At 37.9% G+C, this 17,967-nt stretch overlaps 1 protein-coding gene across 2 annotated transcripts; it reads left to right on the top strand.

Annotated features, from left to right (window-relative positions):
- The first annotated feature begins 181 nt into the window (after positions 1–181).
- Positions 182–16,794, top strand: TMEM263 (transmembrane protein 263). 2 transcript variants are annotated; one of them, XM_079937871.1, is made up of 3 exons: positions 182–516; positions 9,996–10,065; positions 13,095–16,793. In XM_079937871.1, the coding sequence occupies exons 2-3, from the start codon at positions 10,002–10,004 to the stop codon at positions 13,379–13,381; spliced, it is 351 nt and encodes a 116-aa protein (XP_079793997.1). In that variant the 5' UTR covers positions 182–516; positions 9,996–10,001; the 3' UTR covers positions 13,382–16,793. The 2 variants fall into 2 exon arrangements, with proteins under 2 accessions (XP_079793997.1, XP_079793998.1); XM_079937872.1 differs by lacking the exons at positions 182–516; positions 9,996–10,065 and adding an exon at positions 11,312–11,330 and having other exon boundaries at positions 13,095–16,794.
- The last annotated feature ends 1,173 nt before the right edge of the window (positions 16,795–17,967 follow it).

The following is a 17,967-nucleotide window of genomic DNA, read 5'->3' as shown; positions in this document are numbered from 1 at the left end:
TCGAGGCCCCGTGCCCCTCGCCCGATCTGATTGGACGGCGGGGAAAAGGGGCGGGAGGCCCAGGAGGAGGTCCGCACAGGCCGGCCCTGGGTTCTCGCGGTGCCACCAGGCAGGCGAAGGGGCGGGAGTTGGCCGGCGGGGCGGGAGGTATCCTGGCGCGTGCGCACGTCGGGAGGCGACAGGCTGGGGGTGGCTGGGAGGGCTGGGCAGTTCGAGAAACGGGTGGGCGTGTGCCGGATAGGAGCGGGAGGGGCTCGGGGTGCGCGTGCGCGTCGGAGCGCGAGTCGCGGGAGGAGGCGGGAGCGGAGGAGGCGGTGGAGGGGGCGGGTCGCGTCCGGCGCCACGTCCGCAGCCAGAAGGCACCGTCGCCAACCTTGTCTTCTGGCTCCACTGCCAGAGGAGGCGTCTCCGGAGCCCGCAGTTACCCCGGGCTGTGCCCGCCGCTCAGGCCGCCTCAGCCCTCTTAGGTGCTGCCCGCTCCTCCGCCCGGCCCCGGCGCCGGCCCCCGACCCGGCGGTGAGTAAGTCGGGCCGGGAGGGTAGGGAGCGCCGTTCCGGCTTCTTCCTGCCCTCCTTTCTGTTGCCTTTTTCCGTTAGCTCTGTTAGCTCTTCTGCACCTCACCGTCTCCCTGCCCTGGCCTGGGTGCCCGGAGCGGGGCCTTTTTTTTTTTGGCGGGGGTGGGCTGCTGCTTAGCGGGGAAGGGGGAGGGGCTGGACGATGTTGGGGGCGGGTGGAGGTTCGCTGGCCGGGTTACCCCCTTTTACGTGTCTCTGACTCACCCGCCGTGGTTTGAGATTGGGGACCCTCCTTGGACGCTTCCGCCTGACTTCTTAGCTCCTGGGGTATCAGACCGGGGAAATGGGGGTGGGAGGGCGCCAGCAGCCTGCGAGAGGAGAGGGATGCGGCAGAGGGGCTGCGTGCTGGGCTTCCCCGCCCCGCTAACTCCTAACTTGTTGATAAACCACTCTCTTGGGTTCAAGTACACGATCCTTCAACAGTGGACAGTCTCAGTGTTCTTCCCAGGTAGCCCTACCCCCACACCTAACCTGAACTGGGAAGTGTAGCAGTGGAGAGAGGCGCTTACTGCGCCAGGGGGTGACTGGGGGACTGCTGGAGCACCCACCAATGCCATCACTGCCTCCCGAGTCTAAATAAAAACCGTGCCTGCTATGCACACGCAGCCTCAAGACTGGTCCCCAGGCTCTCACTTAGGATCAGGTCCCATCTCCTAAACAGATCGCCTCTTGTACGTTAGAAGACATAGGAATTCTGGAACCCTGTGGGAGTGGGGTTTGCTGGGTGTACAGCGTGGAGCGGAGGGAGGAGGTGCTGAGCTCAGCCCTAGCCAGGGCTCCTACAGGGTCATTTTCTGCCTATCCTGCCACGTCACTCCCTCTGCTTAAAAAAAAAAAAAAAAAAAAAAAAAAAGGAAACTTGCTAGTGCCCAAAGGGATCAGTGGGGGCAGGGGGGCTCCGGAAGGGGCCACCGGCAAAGGTTTAGAAACACCTAGAGAAGGAGGAGAGTTTATTTGATTTATTCTGCCCTTGTGAACTAATTCCAAATGAAAACACTTTATTTACTATCTGTGATTATTTGTTCTATACTGTTGTTTAACCTTTAAAACTTCTACTGGTTTGGGTGCTCTAAAGGGCTCCCGAGGAATATTGATATCACATCAACAGGTATATGTCTGCGTGTTATGTGTCCATGTCTGTTTTTTTAAAGAAAGAAGGAAGTAACTTTTAATAAACTCATGCATCCTATTTTGATTTTTTTCACTTTCATTTCTTTAGTCTTTTTTATAACATATGTACTAGAAAGCAAGCTCAGTAAAAATATGCCCTTATTTAGAGAACATCGTTAGAAAAGTGTAAGTAGTTCTTGTGTGTGGTTCGCTTTTTTTTTTCTTTTAAACTCCAGGAAAATCTTTACCTTTCTTTGTTTTAGTCATTGAGTAGTTGTTGTTTTGCTACTTCCTGAAGGTATCTTACTGGTTTATATATAAACACCCTCAGAGTAGGGCCTTGACATTCTCGTTCAGGCTGAAACTTCAGTGTCTAACACAGTGTCTGACACATAGTAGGGACACAAATATCTGTTGAACTAATGAGGTATAATGTAGTGAAAATGACTGGTGTACTGGTTATTTGGTTTGATAGGTTATTGTAATTCTCCTTAATGTTTCATTTAAGGGCAACACTTAAAAATTGCCATTTTGATACTGTCAGTTGTTACTTGTCACTAGGTGTAAGTTTTACTGACAGATTACTTTTTCTTTCCTGCCACATTCAGTGCATTTCTTGTAGTTCACTTGCTGTTGATTTAATGGGCAGGGGCCATTTTTAAAAGCAGCCTGTTCAGGATAGTTGGTTAACTAGAGAAGCCTAAAAACAGTAAGCTGGTGTTTTAATATGCGCAGTTTGTTGGTGTATGTGAGTTAAAGCTCTGTATAAATGTATTTTTTGAAGCTCCTTATAGTTATTTGGCAAAGAAGCTAAAGCATAGGAGTGAGGATGTGGCAAAGTTCCTATATATAAAATATGTAGAAAAATTTAGCTAATTCATTTATAGTCTTTTTCTTATAGGGAAATTGGCAGTTACTGTTTAATAAGAAATTTTTGAAGTGGCTTTGAAGGTAAACTGTTGTGCATTGTATTTTGTAGTTAGGCTTCATAGAAAATGTATTAGTGCTTCTTAACTTCCCTTGGTACACAGAGGGGTGTTGCCATAGGCACACTTGAGTACTGTTTTCAGATTTTGTTTTTATTATTAATGAAAACTTTATATATAAAATGTTACAGATATCCACAACATTGATTCACCTATTTTCCTTTAAAAAAAGGGGGGGTCCATTGTTTACTTATTTCTATTATTAGAAGAAATTACCCTCTAGGGAATAGTGTTGTTATAAATCCTTGCTCAATATATTTACCAGCTGGACAAGAATTATTTCTCCCTGGCCTAAAATGCTTAAAGGAACTGCTGATGAATTGCAGTCTATAGCAAAGAACTCTTTCACATTTCATAATTTCTTTAAAAAAAAACATGACCAGTTTTCGTTGGTACTGTAATGGTTTGTTCACATGTCAGGACCAAATGGTAAAACTGATTTATGTCCACAGAGTAAGTTAAATTATTTGTCCTGATCTCAAGGCTGTTTTCTGTTTTTATTGCCTTCCTTAAGAAACTATGTTTTTTAATAGAAATTTCTGTGCATTATGAGTTCCTCCTATAGAGCAGACTTTTTTTTTGGTTTTGAATGCAACTAAATTGATAAACGCTGGTAAAGTATATAACCACTGGATTGTAAACTCTGGCTTAGTGTAGTCCTCTGTGTGTTTAATCACACTCAAACCTTTAGTGCCTATCAGGGTGCCTGGCACATAGCAGGGACCCAAGTATATGTTGAGTTTAGGGCAGATGGTTTGCATAGAATTTAATAATGTTGTTTAAGGGGGTAACATTTTTAAATGGTCTTTTTGATACTTTTACTGTCAGTTGTTATTTCTATTTACGTGTGTGCTTTAAAATTTTACTAGGCAGATTATTTACCTCTTCCAGTTTTAGGAGATTAGGGCCATATTTGTCTTCACAATTCCTAATTTAAGAGAAAAAAAATGTAATGATGATAATGAACAGCATGGTAATATAAAAAGCATTTCTCCTAGTGATAAAGTGATAGTATCCTAAAGAGGTAATATCACTAAAAATATGGCACATATATGTATGTAGAGGTTGGGAAAGGTTTATGTGAGTAAAAAGTATAGATGGCATTACAGATAGTTAAGGATTTTAGCAAAAATACCTTTATAAGGTAACTTGGTGTCTTATGATCAAATTAGGGATTCAGAAAAATATATTCCATATACTTAGAGCTTTTGCATAATTTTTATTACCCTAAGAGTTCTGTAGGAATTTGAATACTACATACTTGCTGTTAATACGAGTGATATACAAGAAACTTAAACATTAAAATATATGTATACAAAACAAAAATCAATCTCTGTGGCCTCTTAGGGCTTTCAAAGCCAATTTCTTCTGGTCTAGGTAGCCAGGCTTCTGGCCTACACAACTCCAGATTTTCTACTTTATTGATAATCCTGTTTGCAACTCTTGGTAACACTAGTAAACGTAACTGAATGTAATTTAAGAGCGGCATAAACTCAGGGGAGGTGGGAGCGTCGTTGGGCAGGGAAGAGAGAGCTGGTGAATCTGAGAGTATACCCTAAAGAGGCTCCAGGCAAGAACGAAATTTCTTGAAAGTCTAGTTGTCTTAAAAAATTCCCAAGCACTTTTCATTTAACTTTTTAATTAGTGTGTATTTAAAAGCAAAACTATTTTAAATTACTGTGTAGTAAAATTCATGTCTCTCCTGTGGTTCTTGAAGCCCCTGGAATAGCACTGCCTATTCTTAAAGAACTACATTTGAAGAGCATGAATCTAGCTTGAAGTTATCTTTTTTGTTTTTTAAACCAAAAATTTGGACCATCTATTGGTATGCATCTTATGATGCTTCAAGTTAATGTGGATACAGATGATATTTTTATCCCATTTATTACACAAATACTGTGTGTCAGCTTACAACCAAAACATGTACTTAAGAAAAAAATGGTAAGAGTATAAATAAGATTTTCAAACTGTAAATCAGGGAAAAGAGCTGTAAGAGTGGAGGTCTTTGTGTGCTGTCAGGAGCGGGCTGGGGGAGAGTGGGGGAACATAACCGTGAATAAAACGGTTTGTGATTCAGGAACATTGTTTTTTAGGTGATCAGCTTGATTTGAGGATAACAATAACTACCTACAGTAACTAGGTAGATGAACTGTATCATCTTTAAAAATATCCTTTGTGAGTATCACTGATAGTTCTAAGACTTAAAAATATGTATTGTTCTTTAATTACAAGATCAATACATGTTTATGGTAGAATATTAAAATGTAGATGTTAAGTATATATATTTCTCTCTATGTAGAAATACTATATATCTATTCCCCCCATATGTATAATTTCTACCCTCTAGTGGCAATCTTTGTTAGCACTTCGGTATATTTACTTTCAGTCTTTTTATGTGCACTTAAAAAAAAATAGTATCATATGATACATGTCTTTTATATCCTCTAAATACAACATTAACATTTATCCATAGTATTTGATCTTCATAAATTATTTTAATGTTTGCATTGTATGTATCTTTAGGAAGCTTATAAATTCATCTCTTGCCTTCCATGAGGCTGTCTCATTTGACTGTTTATCTTCAGGTGTATTATGTTTGTTTTTGCTGGCTTCTCTTTTGCTCACCTTTTAAACATGAACAGTCCATATAAGCTTATCGGTCTGCTCTCTTACTACTCTTTTCCTTGATCATATCACTCACCCCCTGCAGCTTCAGGTATCACTTCAGACCATTCTCAGGACCTCAACTCTTACTCTCACTGTAGCTGGCTTTCAGGCCCTTTTAAATACAATTGCCTGCTAAAAGTCTGCTGTAGATGGCCTGAAGGCATCTCAAAGGGCTGTTCAAGAACAAGTCCTTTCACTGAACCGCTAGTCACCAATACTGTGTACACTTATTTGTTAAGTGTTCTTGCCGCAATAAACATTTAAAAAAATGTCCATCTTCTCCTCTCCAGTCCTGTCTTCATCATCATTTCTATTTAGTTTCTCATGCTAGAAAATTTACACCCTATATTCTCCTTTTATCTCACATTAATACCCAAGTTATGTTCTGCTTCATACAAAAAAGTCAGTATTTGAGTATCCCCACACATCAGGCATTAATTAAGGCTCTGGGAATGGAGCAGTGACAAAACCAAGCTTTGTTCCAATAGAGCTTACATTCTAATTGTGAGTGACACAAAGTAAACATATATATCAAGTGACAGTAAAAGCAATGAAGAAAATAGAGCAGTGTGTTAGGAGAAAATGATAGGGAAAGGAGGGTGCTAATCTGTTATAAGGTGGTCAGGGAAGACCTCTGAGAAGGGGACACTTGCACAAAGACCTGAAGGAAGTAAGGAATCAAGTCAGGTACATATACTGGGGAAGAGCCTTTCAGGAAAAGATGAGCAAGGAAGCCTATGTTGTCAAGCTGGATTGAGCAAGAGGCAGAGTGGTAGGAGATGCTATCGGGGTATTAGATGTTGGGCCCTCAAAGGCAAAGGGAAGGACTCTGGATTTTATTCTGGGCAAAATAGGAAGCAGTTGGAGGGTTTTAAGCAGAGTATGACATGGCTAGACTGAAGAAAGAGCACAGGCGGAAGCTTGGAGGCCAGTTAAGAGATTTTGTAGTTGTCTGCAGCTCTACTCTTTTAAAATGATGGTCTTTTTCTTTTTTAAATTACAAGATAGATATATGTGGAAAAATTATTTTTTTAAAAAAAGGGATTCTGTATTAGGAGGAAAAGGTTAAGACTTTTGGTAGAGATTTGTGGGATATATACAGAAAAGCAGTTTTAAAATATATGCAGTTACTAGCACACCTGTTTTAAAACTCCAGCTAAAATATGTAAGATGTATGTGTGTATATAGTATCCCTATATTTCTGTACAGAATACTGTGATATCTATTGATTAGTTGATCAGCCAGATGATCTCTTGGTATACAGATACTGGGATCACAGTGCTGAGTAAGGTAGACAAAGTGTCTCTCCTTTTGGAATTAACAGTCCAATGGGGAAGAAAGTGACTCCAAAATAGTTATTCTTCAGGAAGGGACACACACACTTCTGGCCATTCTGCCAGGAGCTTCTGCATGTTTTGTTTTGAATTGTTAAATAGTATTCTCATCTTAGAGTTAGGGCTAGAATATCTTTAATTTCTATTTCTTGAACAGCAAGGATCTGATGAAGTTATTTGTCCTCAGCCATATAGTTTATAGTCAAGTTGGGATTCAGCTGCAGGCTCTCTGATTCCAGAACTTTAAACACTACACTGTATAATTTCTCATGATCTTACCATGATGATAAATTAAAGAAATATAAATATGAATGGAAATAAATTTAATTAATTTAATTTCTGGCTTAAGGAAGTTTTAAAATTAAGGCAAATTAATCAGGAACTCTTTCTCCCAGTAATGCATCAGCTGATACTCTCAGGTTTTGGTTTTTTTTTTTGTCAGAGATGACATATCTTTACTGTTACTTTTAAAATCTTAACTGTATATGGGATGATAATGCTAAATTGACAAACCAGACCAGCATAAGATTAGGTGCTCTTGATCAGTGGTCTGAGTCAGGGTTTTCACTAGAGCAACTAAAAGATATTTATTTAAGCATAGGACGTATGCTGCTGGATGCTGTGGGGTGCAGTGAGGTCCCATGTTACACAGGGTTTAGGTTTTAAAGATGTTTCAAGTTGAATTACATGAAGTTAAATTACCTTTGAAAAATCCCACTTCTCACACTGCTACCTCTGCCACCCTCATTTGCCACCAGTGTTTTTTGCCTGAATTATTGAAATATAGAAGGAAATATGCATGACTTTTTATCTGATCATCTGGTGCTGAAAGCAGTAGGAGTCATAAAGGAAAGGGGAACTTCCCTGACCCTTCTTTGACCACTTAAATTTAGTTCTGATAAACGTTGCAATACGTGTGAGCCTTGAAAACATTAAGTCTCCCAATTGGTCCTTCTGTCTCTGTTCTTGCTTTCTGATTGCTTGTTCTCCCCACACAGCCAGAATGAGCTTTAAAAAGTGTAAATCAGAACACATTACCCCTCTGGTCAGTGCCTTTCACTGGCTCCCCATCTCAGAGTTAAAAACTAATTGCCACGATGGCCTATATGGGCCTATGTCATCCAGACCTCACTCTTTGACCTCTTCTTCTACTGCCTTTTGCTGCAGCCCCTGCCACATTTTTCTGGCTGTTCCTTCTTGTCTGTAGTAAGCTCCTACCTCAGGACCTTTGCATTTACTGTTTTTTCTGTCTTGAGGGCTCTTGACCCAAGAGCCCTCAAGGCAGAAAGGATACCTTATATCCTTAACCTCCTTTGGGATGTCACCATAATGAAGCCTTCACAGACTCTCTCATTTAAAATATCACATCCTCTTCCCCTTCATGCCTTTTTCTCCATAGCATTTAACACCATCTGATAAACAGTATATTCTTTGAATATGTATTTATTGTCTTCCCCACTAGCCAATATGGAATGTTCATGATGGCAGAGAGTTTTTTGGTCTGTATTGATCACAGCTATATCCTATGCACCTAAAACATGACCCTTAGTAGGTACTCAATAAATTTTTAATCAGCGTATTAAAGTACATTGGTAGTTTTCACAATATCCTTTTTTTCCCCAGCTTTATTGAGATATAATTGACATACAGCATTGTGTAAGTTTAAGGTGTATAATGTAATGGTTTGATACACATATATATTGCAGAATGTTTACCAGATTAAGGTTAGTTAACACATCCTTCAACTCATATAATTACTTTTGTTGTTATGGTGAGAATATTTTAAGATCTACTTGTAGCAACTTTCAAGTATACAATACAGTAGTTTTAACTACAGTCATCATGCTGTGCATTAGGTCCTCAGAACTTATTCCTCTTGTAACAGGAAGCTTGTACCCTTTGACCAACGTCTTATTTCCCCTACCCCACACCCCCACCCCCACCCCCCCCCGCCCCGTGCAACCACCTTTCTATGAGCTTGGCCTTTTTAGATTCCATATATATAAGTGACATAATATAGTATTTGTCTTTCTATGTCTGACTTATTTCACTTAGCATAATGTCCTCAAGGTTCATCCATGTTGTTTTGCAGATGGCAGGATTTTACAATATCCTTTAAAATCTGTTGTATTATATATGTACAGATACAATAATTTAGGCTTCATGGTTTTATGACTAAGAAATACTTAGTTGACTACTGGGATCACAACCCTAGTTTTCTGGCCAAGCAAGAAAGCTTTTAGACCAATCTTGACTTGTTTTAGTCTTTACTTAGTCAATGGAATATAAAATCAAATATTTTAAGATAGTAAGGAGATTGGGAAAAGAAAGTTTATGTGTTCTTCATCCCAACATAGCTTATTTTATTTCTTAGTTTCCGTTATTACTTGTACTTAGACGTAGTCTATAGTATATATATATATATTATAGTAGATTTTGAATTCTTTTGCTACTTCTGTTCATACGAGTTCTAAAAGTAACAATAAAAAAGTAATCATGGGCTTCCCTGGTGGCGCAGTGGTTGAGAGTCCGCCTGCCAATGCAGGGAACACGGGTTCGTGCCCCGGTCCGGGAAGATCCCACATGCCGCGGAGTGGCTGCGCCCGTGAGCCATGGCCGCTGAGCCTGCGCGTCTGGAGCCTGTTGCTCCGCAACAGGAGAGGCCACAACAGTGAGAGGCCCGCGCACCGGAAAAAAAAAAAAAAAAGTAATCAAAATCCTTCTCTTCTCTTAGTGATTCAGATTGGTGCTGTCATCTTTATAGGAGAATGTCATGTTTTTGAGGAAATTTTCAGATAGAACATGTTTTTTAGTTCATAGTATAGGTTTTTCTTTGAGTCTGTTGTGAAATAAATTCTGTAGGAGGAGGCACTTAAAATTTTTGTCTGCTAACCCCCACCTTCCAACTTTCTTTCAGTTGGTAATTTTCAATTTCAGTTGAAGCAGCAGTAACAACATAGGAAAGCTTGTACCATGCCTGCCAATCTTTGCTTGATTTGAGATAAGATTTATGTTGTCCACTAGTATAATTGAAAGTATTTCTCAAACACCACAAAGTAGAAGACAGACAAGGTGAAGTAGTCTTGTTATGGTTGTTTTAAAAATGTTGTTTATCAGGGGTTTGCTGGTGGTCTAGTAATTAGGATCCTGCACTTTCACTGCTGTGGCCCGGGGTTCAATCCCTGGTTGTGCGGCTCAGCCAAAATAAAAAAAAATAAGTAAAATGTTGTTTATCTGAATAAAGTTGATTAAGTCTTGATCAAGCATATAAAAAGAGGTAGTCTCAGATGTTGAAATTAAAATGAAATGTGTGTGTTTTTTAGGAGATCATGAATCAGACAGATAAAAATCAACAAGAAATCCCATCATACCTTAGTGATGAACCACCAGAAGGTAAGTACGCATCTGTAATACTAAGAATGAAAAAAATCCTAGTGAATTAAACTTCTGATTGTTTTCATTAACTTTAAAGTAACATAACCTGTTTTCCTTGTCAGTAAATGTGTTCCAAAAATACTTAAACATTTTTAGCTTTTAATAAGAAAGCATAGATATTGGTAAATGGGGACATAATGTAACTTTTATATAAGGTCTATCAATATTTTTCTGCTACTCTTTTAAGACCATTTCACGAGTATCCTTTCACTTGTAAAGAGTTGGGTGAGGTGCAGAGGAAGGATGGACTAGGTTATGTCATGCATATACGAAAACTCACTTCAAGAGGCACTTGAGATTTGTTGTTAAACTCCTGTTATTCATTACATTATAATGGGTAACTCTTCCTTTTTTAATACATGGTTTTAGTGTCTGCTTAATTTATTTTTTGGTGTGAAAATTGTGACATCAGGAATCATTTTATTCTTACCTTCAAAAATCTTTGGAAACACTAAATGCACACATGCATGTCCTCACTATGTACAGAAACAGAGTAGCTGTTTTCTTTGTTTTCTCCCTTTATTTTTAAGGACTAGTAGTCTAGAGTTTTGAAAAGAAAAGTTAGGGCTCAGTGAGAAAGTTAGGAAGGACTTATGAGAAAGAAGTCAGGAAAGAGATAAAGGCTGTCCAGGAGCATGATTGTTAAGGAAGAGAACAGCCTCAGGAATGTCTTTATATTGGCAACCTGTTAAAAGTAGTCTGCAAAGTGGATAATTTATATGGTGGTAATTAAGAGTACACTGTAATTTTTAAAAAAGAGTACACTGTAATTAAGAGATCAACAGCATTAGTATGTATCTGATTTCACTAAGAAAAATTGCCTTCATTAAATGCATGTACACCAAATTTGGCACAGCAGGATAATACTAATGAGGTATTCAGCATGAGGTAGTTATCTGTTTTATCCTCAAATCAAGATTTTCCCCTTTTCCTAGTGTTATTAACCTTGATTACAAAAGAATGACCACTTATGTAATCCTTTCCATCATAATTTTAAAATTAATATATTCAAATGCTTATCTATGTCTTAAGCCTTTTATTTCAGCTATTTTAAAATTTTTATATTAACTATGTTTATTACTCAGTTTCAATTAAACAGTTGGTTTTATAAATTTAGCCATTGCTATATCTTCATCAGTGAGCTATTTTGACTAATCAATGAGACTTTCTTCCTGTGAAAGGATGTAAAATCTCCAAACAGTGAAAAGAAAATCTTACTCAAGGTAAATTTGTGTCTGTGTATTTAAAGAAACTCAATTTTCAGATTTTTTTTCTCTTTCAAATATTGTTGGTTTTCCAATGTTACCTTCTCTGATAACCACATTCTGCTAGGTTATAGTAGCTTTGGGTGTCTTAGTTGAACTTACGTACCCAAGAATTTACCTTTCTTGTGTGAGATTATACCTTTTTAGTGGTTATAGCCTGAACTGTATAGTTATCAAGTATTTTTTCATGAAGTTTAAAAAAATAAAAACACTATTGCTTATGTGTTGTCGCCGCCTGAGTCATTAGATTATGAAGGAGAAAAGGTCTGTGTGTGTTTGAGGCTGGCAGAAGCAAATTTTTATGAAATCTTCCTGCTAGTCATTTTATGCTGGAGTTTGGGGTTACATGCCAGTTTGAGTGCCTCTATTAAACAAACAAAGAAACCAAAGAGAAAAGACTTGTGACAATAAATCTGAATATCTCATACTGATGTTACCTTTTCTGGGAGTATAGATACTTAAATCACATACTCTCTTTTATAAAAATTACTGAGGCAGTGGAAGTATTAACCATAGCTCTGGTTTCTCCATGTTACAAAAAAGATTATATGTAGGTAACAGGATTTTAAGTGATGAATGATTTTCCTATTTTTACTAATTTCCTATAATTACTAATTTCCTAATATTAGCTCTTTAAATACATTATTAAGGAGCACATAGAATAGAAACCCAAATATATTTAAGTTAGTGGTTCTCAAATTATTTTGTCTCAGGATGCTTTCTACTTTAAAAAAAATAGAGGATTCCACAGAGCTTATGTCTTTGTTGATATTTGCCATATTAACAATAAAAACAGAAATTAAGTATTTTATTATGAAAAGAACTCGGTAGGCCCATTACATATTAACATAATTAACATATTTTTTGAAAAATATGAAACTATTTTCCAAAACAAAAAAAAAATTGTGAGCAGGGTGATTTGTTTGTTTGTGGCCATACCGTGTGGCCTGTGGGATCTTAGTTTCCCGATCAGGGATCAAATCCAGGCCCTTGGCAGTGAAAGTGCAGAGTCCTAACCACTGGACCACCAGAGAATTTCTGACATGGTTTTAAAATTTTTGCAAATCTCTTTAATATTTGGATTAATAGAAGAGAGCTAGATTCTCACAGTTTAGTCTTCTGTGTTTAGTCTGTTGTGTTACTGCCTGTCATTTAGCTTCTGGAAAATTGTTTTAGACTGGTGACAGAATGAAAGTGAAAGACAAATGACATGTTAATATTATCATGAAAGCAGTTTTTACCCCGAAATGGTCCTGGGGATACTCAAGGGTTCCAGACCATACCTGAGAACCAGTGCTTTAAATGAAGAAGGTTGTTTCAGTAATGACTGATTGAATTCTATCAAGGAAATAAGGGCTAAATATATTTATCTTTTTATTTTTTCATGCTCCTTTTAGGATATAAAATAAAGATTTTTTATTAAAAGCAATAAAACTATAAATCAAGGAGACATTTAAAATAGTCTTCTATTTTATGAAAGTTGTCTAGTCTCTAAAGCATTTCTTCTCATAGATACTAAGACTTAGCATTGGACCAAGATGTTTTAAAAACATGTACAACTATACCCTTGAGGGAAGAGCTATTGATGTCTTGATCAGATATGTATTTATGTGGTTGACCTTTTCAATACAATCTGCTGGTTGTTAGGAAGGTTACTCAGTGATTTGTACTGTTCTTATAAAGACTTACATTTGACTGTCTTATGATATTTTCTCTTATTAGGTTCAATGAAAGATCACCCACAGCAGCAACCAGGCATGCTGTCCCGTGTGACTGGGGGTATCTTCAGTGTTACAAAGGGAGCTGTTGGTGCCACCATTGGTGGTGTGGCTTGGATTGGTGGAAAGAGTCTGGAGGTGACCAAAACAGCTGTTACAACTGTGCCTTCCATGGGAATAGGGCTGGTGAAAGGGGGCGTGTCTGCTGTGGCTGGAGGTGTTACAGCTGTTGGCTCTGCTGTTGTAAACAAAGTGCCCTTAACAGGAAAGAAGAAAGACAAATCTGACTAAAATACGGAGATACACTTGCTCTCCACAGCATTATGATGCCAGTGGCATTGAATTGCTAAATTACAGACTACAACCAAGTCACCTGTTTTGGACGTTTATCTTCTAACTGCTGTGTTGAAAGTATTGATGACTGACTGGCTTTTGTCTAAAAGGAAGAGACCAATACTAGCACAGTGTATGAAGGTTTCTCATACTTAAATTCCAGCTTTTTATCTGGTAAAATGTTACACTTATTTAGTTGTAACTAAAGATAAGATATATTTGAATATTTACTACATAAGTCTTTCAGTTTAACTAAAAATGTGAAAGTTGAATTTAGTGGATGATCTTTACAGTTCCATATGTATAATGTGCCAGGTAACTCATCTGCCCCTTAAGAAGGGAACCTTGACCTACATAAATGTACCTTTGATGTGCCTAATAGTTTCAGATGTCTTAGTTTTTTTAATAACCATAGTTGATTAGACGAAGAGGCATTCTTTTCTTATTTAAGATGGTAAAAGTAGCAGGAACTAGAGAAGTTTAAAAGAAAAGATTCATGGTTTTATGAGTATTAACCATCTTTTGTTAGATAGGCATATATTAATTTAATCATTGATGCCTTACAAAAGAAAACATCTTTTCTAATACCCTGAATATGTGCAGTTCTTAGGATTATTATTATATATGGATTCTTTCAAAAGTTGTTTGTGAAATTAGTTTTCCCTCAAGAATCTCAGGATTAGTGACATAAAGGCATTTCTTGCTCTCAGCAGATTAGGATAAGTGTTTGATAACTGTCAGTAGTTATAACCAAATTGTACACTTCAACCTGGGTTCATGCTCCATCATTAATAAACCTCACAGTGCCTAAGGAACATTTCTTTGCTGGTCAGAAGCTGTGTTAATAAAAGAGTTTCATATTAAGGAGGAAAACATAAATCATTTTAAGTTCTTAAGAATTACCTAAAGCATCCAAGATATAAAAAATTCTTCACACCTATTTTGTCTCCAGGATGGCTTAAATTACTAGCAGTACCCCTTTCAAAAAACACAGTGAAAGCAGCCACAGATGTGTGGGGGCTGACTCTTAAATTGAACGGAATGGGCTCCATAGATTAGTTTTGAATGTAAAATATATGTAACTGCTTTCTGTTTGACAGGCTTTTAAAATGTCATCTTACACTCCTTTAAAGAAGCTGTAAACTTTGTACCATTTTCCAAGTCAACTTCAGGCAGGAAATTGAATTTTTTGGTTGCGGATGATAAGTGTGTTGTGTCTCATTAACGTCTCATCATGTCTCATTCATTCGAAAAGAATATGACTTAGCTGGAATTCATTTTTTTTTTTTTTTTTTTTTTTTTCCCGGTACGCGGGCCTCTCACTGCCGCGGCCTCTCCTGTTGCGGAGCACAGGCTCCGGACACGCAGGCTCGGGACGCGCAGGCTCAGCGGCCATGGCTCACGAGACAAGCCGCTCCGCGGCATGTGGGATCTTCCTGGACCAGGGCACGAACCCGTGTCCCCTGCATCGGCAGGCGGGCTGCCAACCACTGCGCCACCAGGGAAGCCCGAATTCATCTTTTTTTTGTTTCATAAAAATTTTAAAAGTGGCATTTCTCTTAACCAAGGGTTTAATCCCAGCCTGAAAAATCTTAATTTTCCTTCACTTAAGTTTGGAAATTTGCCACCATTCTGCAGACTTTTTTTTTTTAACGAGCAAGGGGAAGAAAGGAGGTGATGCTCTGGAGTAAGTCAAAACAGCATTCCTGAGAACTTAGATCACTCCAACACCCAAAGCTTAAGTGTTTGTTTGCAACCCACTAAGAGTTTTGCATTAATAATGTGGATCAACAAATGAGTAAGAACAAAACTTAGCTTTTAAAAGCTTTCATAAATACCAGCAGGGATTGAAGTAAATCCACAAAGGTTCTTGAACCTTTCTACCATATACAACACTGGAAAGTCATTAGGGAGTTAATCAAAAATTAAATTGTTGTTTATTTCATCCAGTATGATTAAACGTATATTTGTTCGTATATCTGGTCAAATGTCATAATTAGCAAGGGGATTTAAAAAAAAAAACAAAATTAACGGATGAACACTAAATAATGATCTAAGTAATGGTATTGGAGAATTTGTTTCCTGCTATTTGAAAGAAATTATTGCTTCATTGCTAGCTTATATTTCTAAATTATCTTCTTATCTTCATCGGCTCTGCCGTGCTTTGTACCTGAATTTCTAAATATAGACTTTAGTTTACTGTATGCTTGAATATTTATTTTCAACTTTGCTTGTCTTTAAAATTGCTTGAGGAAAAATGGTTGTAATTAATTTCTGCTACAGAAAAGCCACCTGGTACATTTTATCTCATCAAGTTTGTTTTAAATTTTAAATTATAACTTTGTTCAGGAGAGGCTTTGCAATGATAGCAGAGAACTTGTACAAATGAAGTTAGTTGTAGACGTTCTTGTTGAAATGAACTTGCCATTTGATGATATGTAAAGCTGTACACTTGAGTCTTTTTCTGTTTATTTCGTAGACTAGCAATCTGACCTGTTAAACAGTACTAGTTCACTTCAAGAAGCTAATAAGGTGGTTGTTGTATACACCTGGAGGCATCTGTTATTCAGCTTATCTTTTGAGTGGGTATTCAACACAATGAGGATAAACTTGTGTGACCCACTTGAATGACTGATCTAATAATGTTGACATTATGAATCCTGTACTTAGTGAAATGTCAGATGAAAATAACTGATGACTGAATAAATTTTTTTGTATTAAAGGAATGGGAAAAGAAGACATGAATCTTTAATAAAGCACTATGATCTGCAAAAGATGAACTGTTTCATAAAGATCTAAGGAAATAAAGGAAATTTTAAAACAGGGTAGTCTTAAAATTTTAGTTATATAGAAATTCAGAAAGTACTGTAGCCAGTTTTTAAATTTTTTTATACTAATGCAACATGACAGAACATCTCCAAATATGAATTTTGATGCCAACACAACAATGAAATACAAATATATTTTAAACAACTCTAATAAAGATTAAAAATGCAGATTTCTGGGTTTGACTGCAATTTGCTGAATCTCTGCAGGGTGGGATCCAAGAGTGCAGTTTAACAACCTCTGCAGGTGATTCTTTTGCAGTCTAAAACTTGGGAACTGATGGAGGAATTATAAAGTAGGGAGCACACTTCCCTCTGTCCTAAGCAGCTGTGGAACCAACTTAGACCTCTTACTGGCCAGAAGTGACTCAAAGGGATGGGAACCAGTTGGAGGAAGGAAGAAAATTGATATTTACTGCATCTACTTACCTACCAAGTACTGTCCATAAATTCTCTGATTTAATCAGTATGAGGACCTTATGAGGAAAAGTATCTTTATTCCCTTTTTACAAATATGGAGCAAGCACAGTTCCAGTGTTGAATTTCCCGTAACACTTTTGAATTTGTGTAAGTCAGAACCTCTCCATCTTATGTCCAGAAACAAAGGGGACTACTCAGTAGCTAGTCCTTCATTCCGCTGCTGGCATTAGTGCTGCCTGTATGCTTGATTTACCAGGCTGTCTGATTTGAGCTCACTGGAAGTCTTCTGGGTGATCATATTTACTTTGGCAGCTAATTACATTTTGCCACAGATATGAATTTATACATAAACTGTTTAAAGGAAATCATGTATTTTGTTATAGCCTTTTTTTCACAGAGGAAATGAAATTTGACTCTAGTGTTTTATGTAAGGATATCTCCCCCTGTTACGTTGTTTTTGAAAATCTAAAATTTTATTTGTAGGAAGATCTGAGTAAGAATGCAAGAATAGAAAAAGGCAGAGGTACAAGGGCTAAAAGATAACGGACTAGGATTTGGTCTAAAGGACAGGTCAGTATACTGCATGTTTGACCATGAATGTGGATTTATTTTAGTTTAAACTTCTCAAGTTAGAGTAAGCTACAAATGCATTTCTGTAACCATAACTGCCCCATTTGCTGCTGTACTGACAAAGCTCTTCATGGCCACAAAGCACACATGGCCACTCAACTCTGCTAAACTTTCCTATATACCTTCATGTTTGTTTACTTTCCTACTCCTCAAAGTGACTATTTCATACCTCCTCTTTCCATCTCTCCTGCTATACTCCCCTCCTCCCATTCTAAATCTCTGTAAAAAGAGGCAACCAGACAGTAAGACTCCTGCCTCTCACAATGCACACTCTATCAACCTGCCTGCATCTGTTCCCATGCTCTGTGGACCAGGACTAGTAGCTCTGCTTTTATCCGAAGTCAGTCCACCTTCACTTCCTCAAGGATATTAATCCTTAAAATTAATTGATTTTCCATCTCATCCATCTCTCTCTCCTTGGGTCATACCCATCGGCATATAAACATTTTCCACTATTTCTTTAAAGAAAAATTAATCTCATAATCTCCATTTTTCTGCTTCCTTTTGCAGCAAAACTTCTTGAAAAACTATATAGTCTCTGACTCTTCCTCTATTCTTTTTTTTTTTTAAATATATTTATTTATTTAGGCTGCGTTGGGTTTTTGTTGATACGTGCGGTCTTCCTCTGGTTGAGGCGAGCGGGAGCTACTCTTCGTTGCAGTGTGCAGG

The sequence above is a fragment of the Stenella coeruleoalba genome, assembly GCF_951394435.1.
Source record: "Stenella coeruleoalba genome assembly, chromosome: 11".
Lineage (NCBI taxonomy): Eukaryota > Metazoa > Chordata > Mammalia > Artiodactyla > Delphinidae > Stenella > Stenella coeruleoalba.
Note: the sequence above shows the minus strand (reverse complement) of the source record. Positions and strands in the feature narration are given on the sequence as shown.